Source organism: Alligator sinensis, unplaced genomic scaffold (genome assembly GCF_000455745.1).
Source record: "Alligator sinensis unplaced genomic scaffold, ASM45574v1 scaffold284_1, whole genome shotgun sequence".
NCBI classification, from domain to species: domain Eukaryota; kingdom Metazoa; phylum Chordata; order Crocodylia; family Alligatoridae; genus Alligator; species Alligator sinensis.
In genome coordinates, this window is record NW_005842105.1 from 632,161 (window position 1) to 652,675 (window position 20,515).

At 42.0% G+C, this 20,515-nt stretch overlaps 1 protein-coding gene across 11 annotated transcripts in view; it reads right to left on the reverse strand.

Moving 5' to 3' along the window:
- Positions 1-20,515, reverse strand: part of SLC30A6 (solute carrier family 30 member 6) — a 35,517-nt gene that overhangs the window by 11,526 nt on the left and 3,476 nt on the right. Inside the window, exons 2-8 of one of the 11 annotated variants that reach the window (XM_006024500.3) lie at positions 17,285-17,371; positions 15,629-15,713; positions 14,404-14,446; positions 7,500-7,565; positions 6,810-6,890; positions 3,584-3,619; positions 2,929-3,023 (exon numbers count right to left, since the gene is read on the reverse strand). In XM_006024500.3, coding sequence (XP_006024562.1) covers positions 2,929-3,023; positions 3,584-3,619; positions 6,810-6,890; positions 7,500-7,565; positions 14,404-14,446; positions 15,629-15,713; positions 17,285-17,371 — 493 coding nt within the window. Of the gene's footprint in view, positions 1-2,888; positions 3,024-3,583; positions 3,620-6,809; positions 6,891-7,499; positions 7,566-14,403; positions 14,447-15,628; positions 15,714-17,284; positions 17,372-20,515 lie in introns of those variants that run through there. The other 10 variants (XM_025205153.1, XM_025205155.1, XM_025205158.1 and 7 more) reach the window with 10 other exon arrangements.

A 20,515-nucleotide genomic window follows, 5' to 3' on the forward strand; every position in this document is an offset into this window, starting at 1 on the left:
GGAAACCCTCCGAATTGCTTCGGAGAGATTTGGCCATAGACTGTACAGGCAGGCACTAAGCAGTACCTGCCTGTACTGCTAGGGAGAAGCTAGGGAAGCAGCCGGATGAGCCCCGGCTTCAGCCAGCAGCCCCAGGAGAAGTCACAGCTCGTCTGGCTGCCTCCCTGCCAGGGTGAGGCAAGCAGTGCTGGCAGCCCCAGGAGAAACTGTGGGGACTGAGAGGAATGATCGGGAGCTGAGGGATCAAACTGGGAATTGGGGGATCGAACTGGGAGCTGGGGGGATTGATCGGGGGCTGAGGGAATGAACAGGGGCTTCCCCTCAGCTCCCGGTTCGATCCCCCAGTTCCCCAATCATTCCCCCCAGCCCCCACAGCTTCTCCCAGGGCTGCAGGCTCAAGCCGCAGCTCATCTGGCTGCCCACCCCGCTGGGGCAAGGCAGGCAGTGCTGGCAGCCCCGGGAGAAGCCCTGGGGGCTGGGGGGAAATGATCAGGGAGCTGGGAAATCAAACTGGGAGCTGGGGGAAGCCCCTGTTCGTTCCCTTCGCCCCTGATCATTCCCCCAGCTCTCCAATCATTCCCCCCAGCCCCTGCGGTGTTTCCCAGGGCTGCCAGCACTGCCTGCCTCACCCTGGCGGTGGGGGCAACTAGACAAGCAGCTGGATGAGCCATAGCTTCTCTCGGGGCTGCCGGCTCAACCACGGCTCGTCCAGCTGCTCCCACTGGCACCGCCTGTCTATATAGTCTATGGCCAAATAAGATTTGGTGCCGAATATCTTCAGATTTGGCTGAATCAAATCAGGACAGTGATTCAAATCACTGAATTGAATCACTGTCCTGCCGAATCCAAAGCACATACTTTCCACTTCACACAGGCCTAGTAGGTAGTAATCAATGCTTCAATGTCTAGCTGGCAGCTGGTATCAAAGTGGAGTGCCCCAGGGGTTGGTCCTGGGCCAGTTTTGTTCAATATCTTCATCAACAATCTGGAAGATGGGAGGAAGCATACCCTCAGCCAGTTTGCAGAGGATACCAAGTTGGGGGGTAGTAGCAGCTGCGCTAGAGGGCATGACTACGATTCAAAGACACCTAGACAAATTGGAGGACTGGAGCAAAAGAAATCTCCTCAAGTTCAATAAGGACAAGTGCAAAGTCCCGCGCTTCGGATTAAACAATCCTCTGCACTGGAACAGGTTGGGACCTGACTGGCTAAGCAGAAGCTCTGCAGAAAAGGACTTGAGGGTTACAGTGGACAATAATCTGAATACGAGTCAACAGTGCACCCGTGTTGCCAAGAAGGCTAACGACATACTGGGCTGCATTAATAGGAGTGCTGCCAGCAGATGGAGGGAAGTGATTCTTCTCCTCTATTTGGCACTGGTGAGACCACATCTGGAGTACTGTGTCCAGTTCTGTGCCCCTCACTACAGAAAGGATGTAGATAAATTGAAGAGAGTCTGGCAGAGGGCAACAAAAGCGGTTAAGTGGTCTGGGGCACATGACTTCTGAGGAGAGGCTGAGAGAACTGGGTTTATTTAATCTGAAGAAGAGAAGATGGGGGGTGGGTGTGTTAATAAAAGCCTTCAATTTTTTGAAGAGTGGATCCAAAGAGGATGGAGCTAGACTGTTCTTAGTGGTGGTAGATGACAGAATAAGAACCAATGGTTTCAAGTTGCAGCAAGGGAAGTTTAGGCTAGATGGTAGGAAAAACTGTCTCACTAGCAGGACAGTAAAGTACTGGAATGGGGTACCCAGAGAGGTGGTGGAATCTCCATCCTTAGAGGTTTTCAAGACCTGGCTAGACAAAGCCTTGGCTGGGATGATCTAGTTGGGAAATAGTCCTGCTTTTAGCAGGAGGTTGGACTAGATCAGCGTTTCTCAATCCATGGGTTGCATCCTACAAGTGGGTCACAAGAACATATGAAAGGGTTGCAAACGAACTGTAAAAATGGAGTCTGCTTGAAAGGAGAAAACTGTGGGAAACTGTGGCTTTTCCCTTGCAGACTGTCAGAGTTCCAGCCTGCAATGGGCTGCTTGGGGTCCCCATACACCCCACCAGACACCCCCCCACCTCCTGCCACACATACTGTGGGGCAGCAGGTCAGGAGTGAGGGGCACTGGGTCAGGACTAGCCAATGTTTACAAATGGGTCCTACTACAAAAAAGGTTGAGAACCGCTGGACTAGGCCTCCTGAGGTCCCTCCCAACCCTAAATTTTCCGATTCTGTGTTTTCAAAGCGGAGCACAATAACCCCTGTTCCACAGCTGAAAAATCCGAGGTGCAGAATGTTTAAGATTTAGTCAAGGAAGTCGGATTAGAACTTACATATTTTCCAACTCCTAGTTCAATTTACTCAGACTTTTTACAACACGTTAAAATATTTTATAAAATCATAAACATCAAAGATACATTCACCCAAATAAATCAATGTTTTATAGTGCAGCAGCCTTTAAATAAAAAGTAGTGTTTGCTAATGACTGCAATCGCTCAGCATTATGGAAAATTATGGAGAATGGTTGTGATTCTACTGAAAAAAGGAAAAATTCCAGGGTGGAAGTGGTATATAGAAGAGTTGTGTTTTTCTGGGTTTTTTTAATAAACCCTTCCAGCTTTTACAGAGGGCCATTAATAGCCCTGTTAGATTACATCTGGTTGAGAAAAGGAGGTAAAACAAAATAATAAAGTAAAACTTAGCATAAAAATAGTGGCGATATCTGAAATTAAATTTAATTACTCTCATTGGTGTTTATGTAGTACTGTTTGAAACCTAGAGACACAACAAAACAATGTAATTAACCATGCTTAAACTCAGTGGTCAGAAGTGACACCATAGTAACTGTGTTCATGTCTAACAAAGAAAACATATCTAGAGAAAAATACATTGATACCTTTTCCTTAATTCTTGTTATAGGTTCTTTCATCACATACCTTCAGAGACATAAGCAAAAGGCTTATTCCTTATGGAAAGCATTGTAAACAAGTTGAAAAAAAGAGCCACAAAAGTACCAACTAACAGTCGCCCCCTGGAAGACAGAAAAAGAAATACATTTTCATTTTTCATAACTTCTGCTATCATATGAAATTAAACTAAGATTAAGGGCTGGTGCCTTTAAAAGAACAATTGTCTGAAGATACTCTATCAAGACAAAAACAAGACTAAGATAAATTCTAGTTGACTGTAAAATATCGGACAGCTTTCTACCATTTTAAGAGAATATTTGTGAATTTTGCATGTTAAAGATGAGCTGATGACAATTCTCAAAATAACTGCTTGTCCTCAGGGCTGAAACTTCAATAATAAAAATAGAAGAAATAACTAATACATTTGCTAAATTATAAGGAACAAATATGCAACTATTACTCAGCTACACAATCACTTATAGGTTCATTTATATCTGTACCTAAAAAGATCAAAAAGTTATTACCACAAAAGTTTACATACATTTTTTAATTTAAATGCCAAAGTACCAAACACAATTTGGTGTTGGATATACCAGTCATTCATATATGCCAGATTAAGAAACAGAAAAAATAAGGAAAGTAAAAAAAAAAGATAGCTTCATATATTAAAATCACATCTTACGTGTGTATCTCAGGTTGTTCCAGAAACCGTTTTGCACTGCAAGAAATAAATTGTAATTTCTAATTATATTAACAGAATTACATGAAAAATTACAAATATAAGGAAAACTTTTCATTTGTGGACATCTATCTATCTCACTAAATTGAATTAGGGTATAATTTACAGAAAAGAAGGTAATTCTAGTAACCCTCTCAAGGGCAGAGCCAGAGGCAGTGCAATGACATAGCTGCACCCTCCCTTTGGCTGTGCCACATGTGAACTCTCAGCATGGGATCTGGCCTGAGCCTCTACTTTCCATAAATTTGGACTCCAAGGAGTGAGAGTTGCCAATGTCCCCTCTCCCCACTTTCTCTTGCTGCTGAATTCAGAAGGGAGGGGAAAGGTGAGCAGCAGCAGTCTAGAATCACAAATGATGGTAGGGACTCCAGTCAGACCCCACTCCAATCAGCTAGTGAGCTCAGAGCTCGCTGCTCATGTGCAGCTCCAGCAGGAGGGGTACCCTTTTTTTCCATTCCTAGGTCCACTACTGTAACCCTCTGTAAGTATAAGGAACATTATAGTAAAGATAACAATCAGTTCTTCTCAGTCAGCAAGCACTAAAACAAGATTAAGCTTCAGCTGTGCAGGGAAAATCTAGGATAAATTTCAGAAAAAACAAGAGTTAAACGGTAAAGTGTACTGTTCCAAATACGGTGCAATTGCCATTACTAAAAACAGTCTAGGCTATGCTAGGCATCTGTTAGGGCTACTTTAAAAATATAAATAATTTTTTCCCCAGAGCCCATTACAACAGACCCTTCTGTCAAATGAAGGAATGAAAAGAAATATTTGCAAACAAGTTTCAGTCAAAAGAAACTAAATCTTAATTAAAAATGTCATCTGAGATACAGCAATGCAACTTGTCTCAGTAAAATGAAGGGCCAATTTCACAAACTGTTGAGCATTTACCTCTTCACTGAAACTAGGAGGGGGCAGCACTCCCCAAAGAAGCTCCAGAGATATTTCAGGACTGCATTTAAATTATCTAACGATACTTGCTAAATCCCATAAACGTAAAAAAAATTAAATGCTACATCTTGACACATTGCATGTCATGGACAATGCCTCATTAAACATGAGCACAGAGTATGGATGGAATTCTTTTACCTTTGTGCATCTAAATGGCAGTTTTCCAGCTGTAAGTGACCTTTCTGGCATTTACCACAGTTTGTGATTCTGTCACCTTTGCAGTGTAGACACATAAGCATGCACACATATACTGTATGTGCTCAGTTTGACTGGGTTGATCCATGGCTGCATATGCATACCCAGGGAATGTGTGTCAGTTACAAGATCACAGTCAGATAAAAAACATGGCTGTATGCAGATGCTATTTTTTATAGTACTATGGGCAGGTGCTATGTGTACAGTCCCCCTAGCTGGAACATACCACTGACATGCTTGCCTGATTAAAGTTGCTATACCAACAAGCTGATCAAGACCTGAGACCCACCTCTGTTATGGTGGTTCCCCATCTTGGGCTGCCCAGGAGACCTTTAAAGCTTCTAGTTCCTGGACAGCCCAACAGGCAGCTCAAGCCAGTCTCGGGTTGCCTAGGAGCCCTTTAAAGGTCTCAGCTGGTAGATGGGTTCACTGCAGCTGTGTTAGCCTGTCTCAAGCTGACTGCCAGTCAGAACTTCAGGGGGCTCCCAGGGAGCCCCAGACAGAGAACACCACCAGAGCGCAAAGTTTCACCCTGTTCTGCAAAGAACCTGAGACAACTGCCCCAAGGAACAGACCCTATTCTTGGGCTTTTGGTAGGGCTCTGGTCACCCAGGAGGCAGGAGACCCAAGTTCTAGGATCCCCTCACCCAGAAGGTATTTGAACCTGCAGGTCTCTAACTTCTCACCACAGTGGTCTTACCACTACACCACAGGTTAGGCAGTGGTTCAGTGAGATGGGTGTTTCTCTGGAAGGAAGGCCATGGGCCCTACCCTGGACCACTGGAACCTTCTCCACTGAAGAGGGTCTCCATCCATCTTATCTAGTGACTATTAAACGCAAGGTGCAGTAGCTCAGCTTCAGAAGGAGTGCTGAAGAAGGGACTTGGTAATGCCTAACTTGGGGCACAGTGGCTACCGGCTACATCACTTTGCTAGGAAATCAGAGAGATGTAGATTCAAACCCTCCCTGAGGCCAGGGGGAAGGGCCTAGAACACAGGTCTTTGGCTTGCTGGCCAAGAGCCCCAACCACTCCGCTACTGGGGCTAAAACAGATGCAGGGTTGGTTGGGTGGGGAGGGTGTTGTCTTCCTCCTCACTTTTTCCAGGACTTTGCCAATATGCACACACTTACCTGGCAAATGTGTAGCCTATTAAGCATGCTTCACATACATGTGTACACTTCCATCTCCACAGAGCACCAGGAATAAAATAGTAAAACTGTCTTTAAGTGCCATTTAGGTACATGAAGGATAACAGAATTCCACCCTATTCTGTAAGTGACCTGCAACAGGTCAATCTGGAATATATCATTAGGCCAGTATCATAGCTTTATGCACTTGGGAAGAAGTTGCTATGCACGCATAATAGCCAATTTTCAGCAATTTTATTTTCTTAACTGATTCTTAAATAAGTTTAAAACAAACACGTGAAATCAGTAAACTAGCATGCCTCTTAGAAGTACTGCACTTGATAACATGCTGAAAATTTACTGAAACAAGTCATGTGCCTGGAATTAATTATTTGCATGTCTGGAGACACACAAACGTTGATGGATTACCAACTCATTTAAAATAGAAAAATCCACACCTTCCCACTTCTATAGTTACTTTAGAAAATAAGGTGCTACTTAACACCTGATAATACTGGAGTTAAATAATTACACAAAATTGTGTTTTCATTATTGCTTGATTGATCACAATGATCAAACAATATTGTTTATCAGGCCCTTAAGAGAGCTCTTGGAATGTGCCATGAATAGTACTATCAAATTTTTCCCTTTAAAAATTGCTCATATACATTTTCCCATAGCCCACATGGACAGCAATCAGGATAATTAGCAAAATAAGGTTCTACAACATCACCCCTTGCTGCAAATCCATTTTGTCTAAGAAGTCAGGAGCTATTTCTGAAAAATGACCCTTTCTTTTACAGTACTTCAAAAATATATAAGCTTTACTCAAGCTGAATGGAACATTTTCTCGTCAAAAATTCACCATAAAAGAAAGAATGCATATATTCCTACCTTTCTTTTAGGATAAAAAGAGCTCCTAGCTGTGCCAGAACTGTGGATGCAAATACTGCTAGCACTTCAAACCTCTCAAATCTGAAATTTGAGAATTTAGTTAAAAACTCTGGACTACACATACAAAGAGCTTTCATCCTGGTCTGTGCGCAATTAGCCTGCCTCCTACCTCTCTCCCTCTCAAGTGGGGGACAGATGGGGAGGATTCAGAGATTTTTGGGAAAAGGAATTATTTCTAAGTTCTATTAGGCCAACTATCTGTTTAACAAGGGTAATTAATTGATCCGACAACCAGTGGAAATTCAGACTACAATTCCAATCATAAATATAATCCATTTGCCACCCTACTAACCTCTCTTCTCTGTATCTCAAATATGGGACTTTTTGTTTAGGCTTCACAATTCCTTGCATGTCTTTGAATTTTAGTATTTAAAAAAAATAAAGATGTTTATTCTACCTTATGTATCATGTACCTTACGTACCACAACTGTCAAACCATATATATTGAACAAGCATAGTGCAATATGTTAATAGGAATGAAGTAAAAAGATTCTCATGATAAGCAAGCTATTTTAACATGCACACAAATATTTATACATGTGTTCAGTAACTCAAAAAAACTGGATTAGTCTACTAACAAAATATTGTTCATGGCACATTAAATAATTAATGCTCCATATCAGTACTTACCCAAATGAATAGACTGGGCTAGGTTTCTTCATCATTACCCAGTAGCTTATTAGACATGTTATCAAACTGAAACAAAAGGGGACACTGATGTTAGGATGATAAAAACTCGAGCTACTAAGCCAGCATAATTTATACACAAAACATACTACAGTTTCCAGAATTCAAAGTGGAATCTTTCAGTAACATTTAAATTATACCATGCATTCAACCCTGCAGTTATACTAGCAAGGTTTTTCTTGAATCCAATGAAAGTACTGCCAGGATTAGGACTTTGGAACCAAATCTCTGCTATGCGTTTCATAGAAACGCCTAATGAGGTCAAGTTGAGTAAGTGATAACCTTATGACAGATGATCAGAGATGCACTGTATTTACAATGGACATCATCAACCTTCCCCAGCATCATTCAGTACTACAATAAAGGTGCCTCAACTTCAAAAACTGCTATAAGAAACAGAAGTTAAATGTTAAATCAGTGGCTGTGTCTGCACAAGATACTGACTGTGCAGTAACTCATTAATACTGTGCAGTAGTGTCACATGGCACAAAGTGTGATGCAATGCTACTGCACAGTAGTAACGAGCCACTGTAGGGCCAGTGTCACCTAGAAGCTGTCTATGAGTATTTTTAAATGCACAAACATAGAAGCAATATTTATAGTATGGTTCTCAGGTGGAAACCAAATTAATTTTTGAAGTGTCTGAAATGTGAATCAGAACAGTTGGGTTTTCCTAGTTTGTGTCCAGCAGGCTGGGCACCAGAGTAGACAAACACTGTGATGGCTCCAACTATATAACCCAAATCAAACTTGCATTTTTGGTTGTGAATTTCAGTTGTGGTTTTGGCTGCATCTTACTCAAAGCTTACAGAAAATATCAAGAACCAACTGGATTTCTCACTCGGACTGAATATACGATTCAAATTATTTTCTCCCTGATGTATCAGCCTGAATTTTTCAAGGATGAATCTTATTTCCTGTACTTATTTCTCTCTGCAGATCCCTTTGGATTCTGTTTGTATTGGTATGCACACAAAAGTAATACCATCTGTAAATTTACATGCAACATACTGTTTACCTCTTTTTCTTTCCTCCAGATCATTAAAACATCAAATAAAACTGGATGCAGAACTTTTCCCCCAAAGCAACTTGAGACACCCTCCCAGTTTGAGCCAAGCTGTTTATCATTACTCTTTGTTCACAGTATATAGAAGAAAAACAAGCTGAAGTGACTGACTGTTTGTATCCAACAGACTAACATAAATTTCTCAAGTAACATTTTAATTTATTATAAACAACCCAGAAGGTCAGAAGTTGAAGAATAAGGAAGATTTTTGCAACAAAACTGAGCACTGCTTATTCTTGACAGGTCAATATTCTCTAAAGAGTTCTGTGATTAAGTTGGAAAAACATTCAAATCTATTACATTCCCATCGCACTTGATAAATGAATATTTCAGGGCATTTTATGTTACTGGGTCCCTAAAACTAGAGAAATAATCTGTGCATTTTAAGAGCTATTTGCAAGTATATTACTTTTCATAGATTAAGTTTTCTTCAAAATCAGTTGTCTTATGCTGGGTATGTATAGTTTATCAGGGGTGACCACCAGCATCTGGGGGAACGTTTGTTCACCAGAGCGCCCCAAGGGATGATGAGGTTGAATGGTCACAAACTACTTCAAGATCGTTTCAGGCTGGACATAAGGAAGAAATTCTTTACTGTCCGAGCCCCCAAGGTCTGGAACAGCCTGCCACCGGAGGTGGTTCAAGCGCCTTCATTGAACACCTTCAAGATGAAACTGGATGCTTATCTTGCTGGGATCCTATGACCCCAGCTGACTTCCTGCCCTTTGGGCGGGGGGCTGGACTCGATGATTTTCCGAGGTCCCTTCCAGCCCTGATGTCTATGAAATCTAGTACATGCTGATTTTTTTTTTTTTTTTAATTAAAATAGCCCAAAAGTTTTTTTTCCTTTCTTGGTCTGAGACTACAATGTATTTTCGATTTTTAAGACTTCCAAACTATGCAGGTGAAACTAGACATGGGCTGCATACAGGCATTATGTTTCTACCAGGAGAATCACCGTTCTCCCAGCAGAAACTACAAACGTTCATTCAACCTCTACCAAGGGAAACATCCCCTCCAGGAGAAAGGTCTTCCAGGTTCACACCTGGAAGATCTCCCCATCGAGACAGACTCTCTTGCAAAAACGAACACCAGTATGCTCCCTCCTGATCTGGTCTGGGAGGGGAATGGAACATAAGGGCAATACTCCCTGCTCACTTCCTATACCAAAGACTCCCACTCTGGGGAACTGGTAGAGGATTTAGGCTATTTAAGGAACACATTAGAGGCCTTACCATAAGTGTCTCTCTCTTGCCTACATCTTCCATTATCTGAAGATAGTAACTGTATGATGTTGCTGCAAACGTGTAAGAGAAAGGCTTACAAGGTCAGATTCCATGTTTTTGCTGATTTAAACAGGAAAGTACAGATGAAATGTTTGACTATAGGCTAGAAACAGACATTACCACATGAAGTTGATCACCTGTACCAGGATGTGTCCTGCCACAGCTAATCTGCTTCAATGGGCAAAACACATCTTACCCATTCATCCTGTGGGACAACAGGACATATTCCCTAGGGCTGTGCGAAGCTTCAGTCCCTGATTCGATTTGGCTCCATTCGGTGGCCAAATCTCCAAATCCAAATCAAATCAGGAGACCATTTAATCTCTCCAAATCAAAATGGAACCCTCCAAATCGATTTGGAGAGATTCGGCAATTCAGACAGACACAGCTTAAAATATTTTTTCTACACACCTCAAGGTACCAGGCGGCTCGAAAATGCGGAGATGGTGGGATGGATGCAGCGACCCACAGGAGCACAGGGGGCTCCCCTGTGTGGTTGGCAGCAGACCTGGAAGTGGACCAGAAGCACTTCCATTCCACTTCCGGGTCAGCCAGGGAGCACACTGGGGGCTTCCCCTCCTGCCCCCCCCCACCCCAAGCTCAGCAACTGGTGCCTCCTGGGCCTGAGGGGGCACCTAGGGTCCCCCTGCAGCTGATCACTGAGTCAGGGGGGCACAGGGAGGGTGTAGGGGGGGTCCCCCCACATGCTCTCCGGCAGACCCATTAGTGGACTGGAAGTACTTTCAGTCCACTTCCAGGTTCACTGCTGAGCATGCAGGGCCCCTGCCACGCTCCTGTGGGATGCTCCATCCACCCCAGCATCGCAGCATTCGTGAGCCGCTCCCAGTACCTAGAGTTATGTAGAAAAAACATTTAAAGCTGTGTCTATGGCCGAATTGCCAAGTCTCCGAATCAGCATCAAATCTTCAGATTTGAATTTGGCTGAATCAAATCGGGGACAGTTATCTGAATCACCTAATCAAATCACTGTCCCCAATTCGAGCCAAATCCGAATCAAATATGGCCCATTTTGCACACCCCTAATATTCCCCACTTCCAAAGACATGCCCTCAGCAATATCCAGGGTGCATCTCTGGAAGTATGGAAAGCCAGGAAGGTGCTCCTGGGCTTGCTTTAGAGTCTCAGTCCTGCACAGGAATTCCTGGGGTCCATAGGACCAGGTCCCTCAAGCCCCAGAAGCACCTGCCTGAGGTGGCAGGAGAGTGTGGGCAGCTTCAGCCCACACCCCCATACAAAAAGTATGGATGTCTATTTGCTGTTGCTTTGTACCACCATAAAAATCTGTATGGTGGTACAAAGGCAACAAAAGGTGACTTGTTTCCATGCATAGTAACACAAACAAAGTAACTGAAGCCAACTAGCATACGAAATAGTGAAGGGCAAAGTTAACGAAACCCACTATCACTGTCAAGAGTCCAAACCACAATGAGAACCTCTGAAAGCCCTTCTAATTAAACTTATAATAAATTCTTCACTTAGCTGGGGGTAGTCCTTCATAATCAACCCCCATATACCCAACAAACATATACCCAATCAAACTGTAGATAGATACATGCCATTAATGACTGTATGATTGTAAACCTGGGGAGGACTAGAAGGGAATAATGTGCCTGAGTTGTTGGGGGAATGGAACAATTAAGAACCCAGAGATCTTGAGGTCCAGCCTACACCCATCCCCCATCCTCCTAGGTGTGAGTAGATTTTTGCATTTCCATTGCCTGATCTGAACACTTCTTAATGTTTAGCTTTCCAATAAGGTGGTTCTCTTGAGAAGACATAGATGTGCTCTTTCTTTATTCCAAGGTCCTGCCTGACAAAGTAAGCTCCCTTTTGTTCCAATTTGGGATAAAGGTTTCCCTTTAGTCCAGCTGCTCCAGGCCCCTCCCAGACCAGTCCAGGGCATGGAAGGCAAGATAGGGATGCATCTCTGATTCAGTTAGTCTATAAGGTGCATCTTTACCCTGCCTTAAGGAAATTCTTTTCATTTACATATGGAGTAATGTATATGCTTTTGTTCTATCTGCTACTTAGCTCAAGCTGTATCTGCTTTTCCCCCAAACCTGAAGAAGGGTAGCGTGTGCCTGAAAGCTTGTCTAACCTCTCTCCCAACTATAAGTTGGTTTAAAAAAGATCACCCACCCAGCCCCCCTCACTTGGCTCTTCACCCATCAAGATATTCATCTCTCAGCTGCCTTTTCCTTTGTGTGTTTTTATTTAGAGATGTTTTGCTGTCATTCAGATAACCTGTATGATATATATGGGTGTCTTAATGATTAAACCAGACTATTTTCCTTGCTACAACTTAAAATTGGCTAAGTCACAAATTTCCTAGACAGATGTGTGCTCCAAAGTTGAAACTTTTACTTGCCTAGTACATAGCACTGGTTAAGTCAGCTCCTTATTGCTTCTCTCCCCATCCCATCTACAATGCTGGCATATTCATGTACATGCATCAAAATCCTGCATGCTAATATCTCCTATCTGTTATAAAGTGAAAAATACCTTTCAATACTGTCTGCAAACCAGAGGAATCTATTTCTGAAAGCAACAACCTGCTATAATTATGCTTCCTCACAAAACCTATGAACAAAAAATCTTTACTGGAGTTGCACACGAAAAAGTACCAAAAGCTACTTATAATTAAACAGTAAAATTAAAGAAAAGGTAAACAGAATTGTTCTAACAACATTCATAGCCTCTCTCACTTTACCAGAGATTCAACGAAGAATCTAAATGGTACCACATCCTGTAACAGTGGTCAGCAACCTTTAATATTCTGCAGGCTGGACTACCTGGCTCTGGTCTAACATAAGCCAGGTGGCTTTGGCAGCACATCAGCAACTGGAAGGTAGTGGGGAAGAGGCAAGGAGGAAAGGTGGGGTGCTGTCCCTGCAGGAGCCTTCCCTGCATCTGTGCTGAGACAACCAGCTGGGAGCTTCACCTACATCCCCACTCCCACCCCTCTCCCTGACTGAGTTTCCAGCTGGTGGGGAGTTGCACCAAGATTGGGGAGCTGCAAACTACATCTGCAATGCTTCTGCCCCCCTGGAAGGGGGGTAGATTGAGGCAGAGGGAGAAAAATGTATTTGGAGGTGCACCTCCCCAGCAGGTAAGTCCCACCCAGCTCAACTTACCCCTGCTCCTGCCTCTGTGGCACTGTCCCTCAACCATGGGGGCCTCAATCTAGCCCCCACCCCTCCCCCACAGACTGACCTGCTGGGCTGGGGCATGTGTGTGCATGCACATGGGCACTCAGCCCCCCAACCCAGCCTCGGATCGACTCCAAGAGGCTCTGAGATCTACCACAAGAGGCTCCAAGATCTACCAGTGGATCGAGATTCACTGGTTGGTGACCACTGTTCTAGCTCATTTCCTCACTACATTGCAGTTGAGTCCATTTAGAGAAAAAAAAATATTATCATTGTTTTTAAAGAACATAGTGTTGTGCTGGTGATGGCTGAAGACTAATAAAACTTGGAATTATTTGGAAAGTTTCAAAAAAGCCAGAATCAATAAACAGACATTAAATATTATTTAAACCAGCAATAGGGTCCATCTCACTGAAGTCAAAGACCCTATTCCACATACTGAGCACGCAAATGGTACATAGGCATTTAAGTATGACCACACACCCCACCCTCCCCCCAAAAGGTGAGTGGGTTCTTCTTCCATCTCATTGCTTTTGAAACTCCATGCTAAGAAGTACAAGGGTAGACTTATTAGCAGCTGTTCAGGGACTTAAGCAAGGTAGAGTAGGTTGTGTTTAGATGCCTAGTAAATGGAATAGGATCTGGCTCTTGGTGCATTTTTAAAGCATAAGTAAAACTAAACCAGGTTTTTCCACCTACAGTTAAACCAAATACATTTTAGTATTAATAGCTGTGGCATTAGTGAGGTGCTCTAATGCCAAAGGACCTTGAAGTGCTGCATCAGGGGCTGCAGGCCAACCCCTGTACATCAGCTAGATCCAAATATGTAGTGGCAGGAGCACAGTGGCAGCATTAAATGCCACAGGGCTTGCAGAGCTGCGGCAATTAACAATGCCACTGCTCTCCTCCCACCAAATTTCCAGATCTGCGGGGAACCCCACAGGCTGGATGACTTGGCTTTGCAAGTCATAGTTTGAGCACCACTGGATTAAAAGATGCTCGTTTGACACACAATAAGAGTTTTGTTGTCAATTTACTGAGTTAGAGCAGTATCAGACAGCTGTATACAGAAATCTAACTATGGTTCATTTGTTAATTATTCAGATCACAGCTACAATATTTGTTGTTTTACTCCTAAATACAATTATTTTATTTGGCCCAGTTTTACATTTGTGTGTGTATGGAAAAAATAACTAAAAAAATCATGTAGTTGGTAGGTCTTTGTTCACTGTTTATTTACTATTTTTCTTACTTTCAAACTTAGTTATAAAGAAGATTCTTTGCAAGCATTGATATATCATCGGATCACGTGAAAAAAGTCCTACCTGAAAAGATCAAAGATTGACAGGTACGTATATGCAGTTAATGCTGTAAAAACAAAATTTAGTATTAAATACTTCACCATAAGTAATAACAGAAAAGATGCATGTGCTTTTGCTTTCAAAAATTGGTTCTCTATGGCAACTCCCTATCATTTGCCACCCGAACAAGATCCTTCTGCTAAAACACAGCCCTGTAACAGTATAAAAAAAATGCTACATTTTGAAAGTTATGAAAGAAAAATTATAGACCAGTTGATTAAAGTAAGACCAGGTCTAAGTAAAATACTAAAATATTTAGTAGCGTTGGGGTGATGATGTAACCATGATGGTCCAGGAAACATGTAAGGAGGTAAGGACTTTTGTGGATATCTTATATTGGATCAACTGTATGACTGGGATACACCAAGACAAGGTTAGAGCTAATGAAGTATCAATTGCATTTGAAAACTTGTCTCAGTCTATCCCAATCATACAATTGGTCCAGTAAAAGATATTTCGTATATTGTTGAGCACCTATTAATGAACAGTTAGGAAAATTGAAACATGGAAAGAGACATTTCACAGTTAAGGTTCTACTCTAACAGTAACAGCCCCTTTATATATTTATGTTACAATAAGATGTGGGTGGAACCAGTTCAACTACAGTGGGAATTGGAGCAAAATTTTGCTTATCATTTGAACGCTTGGACTTTTTTTTTGTTTTGTTTTTCCAGTTGTGGTAAGACACCACATGTTAAAGATGTAACCCAGGCAGTCCCTCTGCAATGCAGACAGATGGGAAACCTTGTGTGTACTGTAGGGGACGCATGCTGTAAGGACAACTTTTTCATGAATTTGAAGAAACCCAACAAGTCCTGCTAACTGACTTCAATTTAAAGCTTTACCTCCATGGGTTATTTATTAAAGTAAAACGTTCAAAGGATAGTCCAAAGACCTAAAATCCTGTATGAGTGAAGCTTGAAAGGACTGTCAGACATAGAAGCATCAGAAGTGCTAGCAAAAATTGGGAAGTTTAAGAAGCTGCCAATGATATGCAGATTCTAAACCCTATACAAGAGGAGTTTTACACTAAACAGATTATGCAAAATCTCAAAAGGGATAAATTGTGAAGCCATTTGCACAGCCAAATAATACTAGTATACACTGGGCCTTGCTTGTCTATTATGCTAAAACTGTAAAGTTAAATGCAGTAACAGCCAACCATTTAGATGCAGGAACAGCTACATACCTATACTGTTAGTAGAGCTGCACCACATAAGCAGAAAACCAGTACATATTAAGTTTATTGCACCAAACAGTAAGATCTTCCAGGACTGTAAATTAGAAGAATTACATCATTAACCACATTTTAACTTGTAAAGTCCCTACTGTTCTAGAAGAACCAGAGACAAACATTAAATAAAAACAAAACTAATTTTACAGCTACTGTTCACAGCAAAATAGCATTTTATTTTCAATCCATTGTTCTTACAACAAAAGTCATACTGCTATATATAGAATCTGAGGGACAATTCTCTGAGAATATTAAGAGGATTTGTGCATGTTTATAAGGAGAAGAGATATGAAGTCTTCAGCAATTATTGAACAACTTTAGACAGAGCACAACCTAGTACCCTTCACCTAGCCAAAATTCCACACTTCATAATCGAATTTTATCTAAGCAAGGAATGTAGGAGTTACAATTTAAAACAGGGCCACATGAAGGTATTTTGCTTGGCACACCAGCCCTTGGGACAGATGGCAGGGGAGCCATGAGGGGCCCGATCCTTGTTGTGGCAGTGCAGTCCCAACCCCTTCCCTCCCATCCACCTCAAGGTGTGCATGCATCTGCCGCCAGCAACAAGCCATGCCAGGGCTCCACAGACTCCAGTACAGCTGCTTGCAGCCTCCCTGCCACCTGCTGTGAACAGCCTGGGCACTGTGGTGGGCACGTGAGCCTTGGGACAGGTGGTAGAGAGGGGGCCAGAGCTGCACTGCCACAACAAGATCTAGCCCCTCATGACTCCCTTGCTGTCTGCCCCTGGCACACCAACATCTTACAAATAGAGGGTGTGGGTGTTTCTGGCACACTACCTAAAAACGCTGCCGACACCTGTTTTAAAGTGTTTAAGGCAGCCTTGATAAATTCTACTTATCCATTCACCATGAGAAAGTAATTATTTTTTATGGCAAAATAATATATTTTTAAGTATAATCACTCAAAGCAAAGAGCAGGTAGATTTTCTGCCTAGGCTGGTACATTTATATGATAGTTTTGCAAAGACAATATTAATTTCTTTTTACTAAGTTTGAAACTTATCTTAAACTCTTAATTAAGGCATTACATGTACCATGATCATTGCAGTCCATTTTTTTGTTTCTGAGGATATAGGTCCTGATTCAGTTCTATCAGAAATGAATGGTAGTTGGACAGAACATGTAACTGCCACTTGTGTTATAACAGTATTATAAAGCTACTTGATTAAGACATATTTGTTTTCTTATCTATGAAGCAGCTGAATTGATGGTAATAAATACCATAAAAGCTCAACAAAAATTTCAACAAACTCAGCAAAAAACAATGCAACTGCAGTTAACAGTTGCATAAAGCATTAGGTGGGATATTAGTGTTCAGCCCACCCATAAAATTCAATCTGTGCTTTGTCTATTCTAAAATATCTTCTTCCATTTTTCCAGTTCTGTGATTACTGTAAGATGCATCTAGTGACAAATGCACAACACATGAATATTCCAAAACAATTTAAAATCAAAATGTCCTAAAGAGAGCTTTGTCAGGACAGGACAAACTTGACATTATTGGGGAAAGTTAAGAATATATTTGTCACTTACATATGATTACAACTATGTTTTTAAAATACAGTTAACAAAAACTAAATTAACTTACCCTTCTATCAGCTGCTACCAATCTAAATTCCTGTGTTAATTTGCCAACTACTGATCTTTGTGATTTGCGAAATAGATGTATTGTCCCCTTCAGAAAAAAAAAAACCCATAAAAAATTAGTGTTTTTCTTCTTCAAAACTTAAAAATTGTACTTTTTTTTTTTTTTACTTACATTTCTCTCAGGAACTTTTTGGAAAGAAATGTGTGCGATTAAATGAATATGCCAATAAACACGTACCAAGAACTATTATTTTAAATATTACTCAGCAAAGGGAAGCAAACAGTACAGCAGATAATTTCAAGTAGGCTTTGGGAGATCCCATGATTTGCAATAGAGCAGGCAGTAACAGCATCAAACTACAAGTGCTTGTCTAACTTGTCTCTAAAACCTTTACCTACTCTTCCTCAATAGGGTGGATTGATCTAAATCCAACTTAAAATTCCCACTGTAATAATTTAAATCAACAAGCAGGAAATGTTTATTTAAATAATTAATTTTAATTTAGGTTTGTAAATTCTAATTATTTTCCTGAAGAATGAACTTCTCATTGGGTAGAAAAGCGTTAAAAATATATATATGCATGCAACCAATGTACAACATTTACACTAAATTTTATATTAATTTCTTGCTAAGAGTATACCACAGTTACTTACTAAACTTTTATTCAGATTTTTAATTTTTACATTTGCATTATGTAAGAAAGTGGTTAATCATTTTCATTTTTGATTTACAATATATTTTTACTCGGTATGTGTGTCAAACAGCACTTGTATGGAAACTGGAATGCAAGTTCATTAAAAAATGTTCAAAAGTAGCATTTTCTATTGTTTTTATTATATAAAACTACTTCCAATATCTTAGAGAGACAACTTTTCTTCATCAAAAAGTTTTGCATTTAATGTGGATTTATTATTAACTGTAGACAATGATTAGAGGGATAGTTTCTGGTCATGCTAGGCCAGATTTCCAAAATCTGTAGGTACCTAAAGATGCATGCTGGGACCAACTGGGATTTTCAAAACCACCTATTGCTCACTGAAATCAATAAGGATTAGGGATGCTAACCTGCTTAGATTAGGGGTGTCAAACCTGTCCAGCTCCACAGGACCAGAGAGCATACCTGCAGCAGGGGTCCTTGTTTTCTTGCCTACAGGGCTACCCCAGGCTGCCAGAAATGTTAGTGGGGTAAACGGCAGCAGCATGAATTGCTGTGGCAACCACCACTTGTCCCACCACCAAATTTCCAACTGAAGGCAGCCCCACAAGCTAGATGACGTGGCTCTGCACTCTGGATCTGGCCCATGGGACTGAAAATTTGGTGATGGAACGAACAGTGGCAGCATGAATTGCTGCAGTTCCAAGAGCAATTCATACTGATGCTGCTAGTCATCTGGCCTGCAAGACAGTGGGACAATGGGCTGGATCTGGCCTACAAGCCACATCTTTGATATCTACTGGAACAAGTTTTGATTTTCAACTGGTGTGTCTACACATCGCCGCATGGCGATGTTGCTATGGTGCCATGCTTTAGTACTTTCTTTTGGAAATACTATACTAAAGCATGGTGCAGTTCAGATGGTTACCGTGTTGTGCACACAGCTCAAGGTTAAATTTTGCCGCTATGTTACCATAGAACCATGCTATATCTGGGGAGTGCGCTGCTACAGCAGGGGCAAGGCAAAGTCTGGCCTGTGAACCAGATCTGACTGGCAGGCAGACTTAATTTCCCAGCAGCCCTTACCTGCATGGCAGGGGCTGGTCTCCATGGAGAACCCAGCTGCAGTGCAGTGGCAGTGCAAGGCTGGGGTTGCCATGGAGGCCAGCCCCAGCCACGTTGGCAGGGTGTGCTGGGCAGGGCATGGGCACAAGGCTGCCCTAGAGCCTCTGGGATCTTGCAAAAAGGGGCAGCTTGGCCCGGGACCAGGGTAGAGCCATGATCTGCCACCTGCACACTCTGGGCAGAGGCATGCAGGCAGCGGATCACAGCTCTGCCCTGGCTATTTGCAGAGGTCACAGCGTGGTCCTGAGCTGGGACAGAGCTATGATCTGCTGCCTGTACACCCTTGCCTGGAGTGTGCAGGTGACAGATCATGGCTCTGCCCTGGCCCCAGACCAAGCTGCCCCCATCGCAAGATCCCAGCAGCTCTGGACCAGCCCCCTGCCCTGCTGCGCACCATGCTAGCAAGGCTAGGGCCGGTCTCCATGGGAACCCCAGTGTTGCACTATCACAGCATAATGGCTGGAGTCTCCATAGAGAACGGCCCTAGCCATGTGGGGAGGGGCTACTGGGAAATGGAGTCTAGCTGCCAGCCAGATCTGCCATATTGCCCAACCCAGCAGTGCAGAAACACAGTTGGTGATCATGTGTATACACACAATCGCTATGGCGATGTAGGGCGATGTGTAGACACAACCAACAGGAAGGATCCATCTACTGTGCAACTGCAGATAAAAATATATTGGTAATCCATTTAATTATTGTCTGCTTGCCATCAATTATATTCCCAGAGAAGGGGCTTTTTCTTATCAAGGTAGCGTGCAAAAAACCTTTAAAATATCCATGATTTGGAGTTTCTTTTAGCCTGAACAGGTACAGGATTTGAGAGAGAAAATGAGGCAATGAAAAGTTAGATTCATATGGAAAAGTAACAGCTGGAAATAAATTTGTTCCTAGCACCAAAATGTGGTCTCTGTGAAATACTTTGTAAGGAGGATCTGCTATGAAAGCTTGGAGTTTGTGGACTCATCTATTTAATGTAATGGCTATAAACTTTCTAAGTCAGACAACTCAATTTTGCAAACATGACTTGACAATTTGCAATTCACAGATGAAATGGTGGGACAAATAAGTCTTACTTGAAACAAGATCAATTTCTTTGGGTCTTTTTCTGTAGAAAGTTCTTGAATTACTTTGTGTTCTTACTGAGTACAAAGGCTACTAAAACCCCTCAGTCTGGGACAATACAAAACTTCTTCGAACACCTTTTGAACCACTTTGCCACTTTTTCAGCAGGTGGAGGCAGTGTCACTGGCAACTCCCATAAAGCTTCTCAGATTCTAATATGCTCCTATGAATTGGTAATGCATTTCTGGCAAGAATGGCATAATGCAGTGGATCAAGAAGTTTGTATCAGTCTTCAACAGAGGGTGTGGGCTTTACAGGGAAGCTATTTTTGGAAGGCTTTACAGTCATATGGCTGATACAGGAGCTGAGGAAACTGTTTCAGCAGG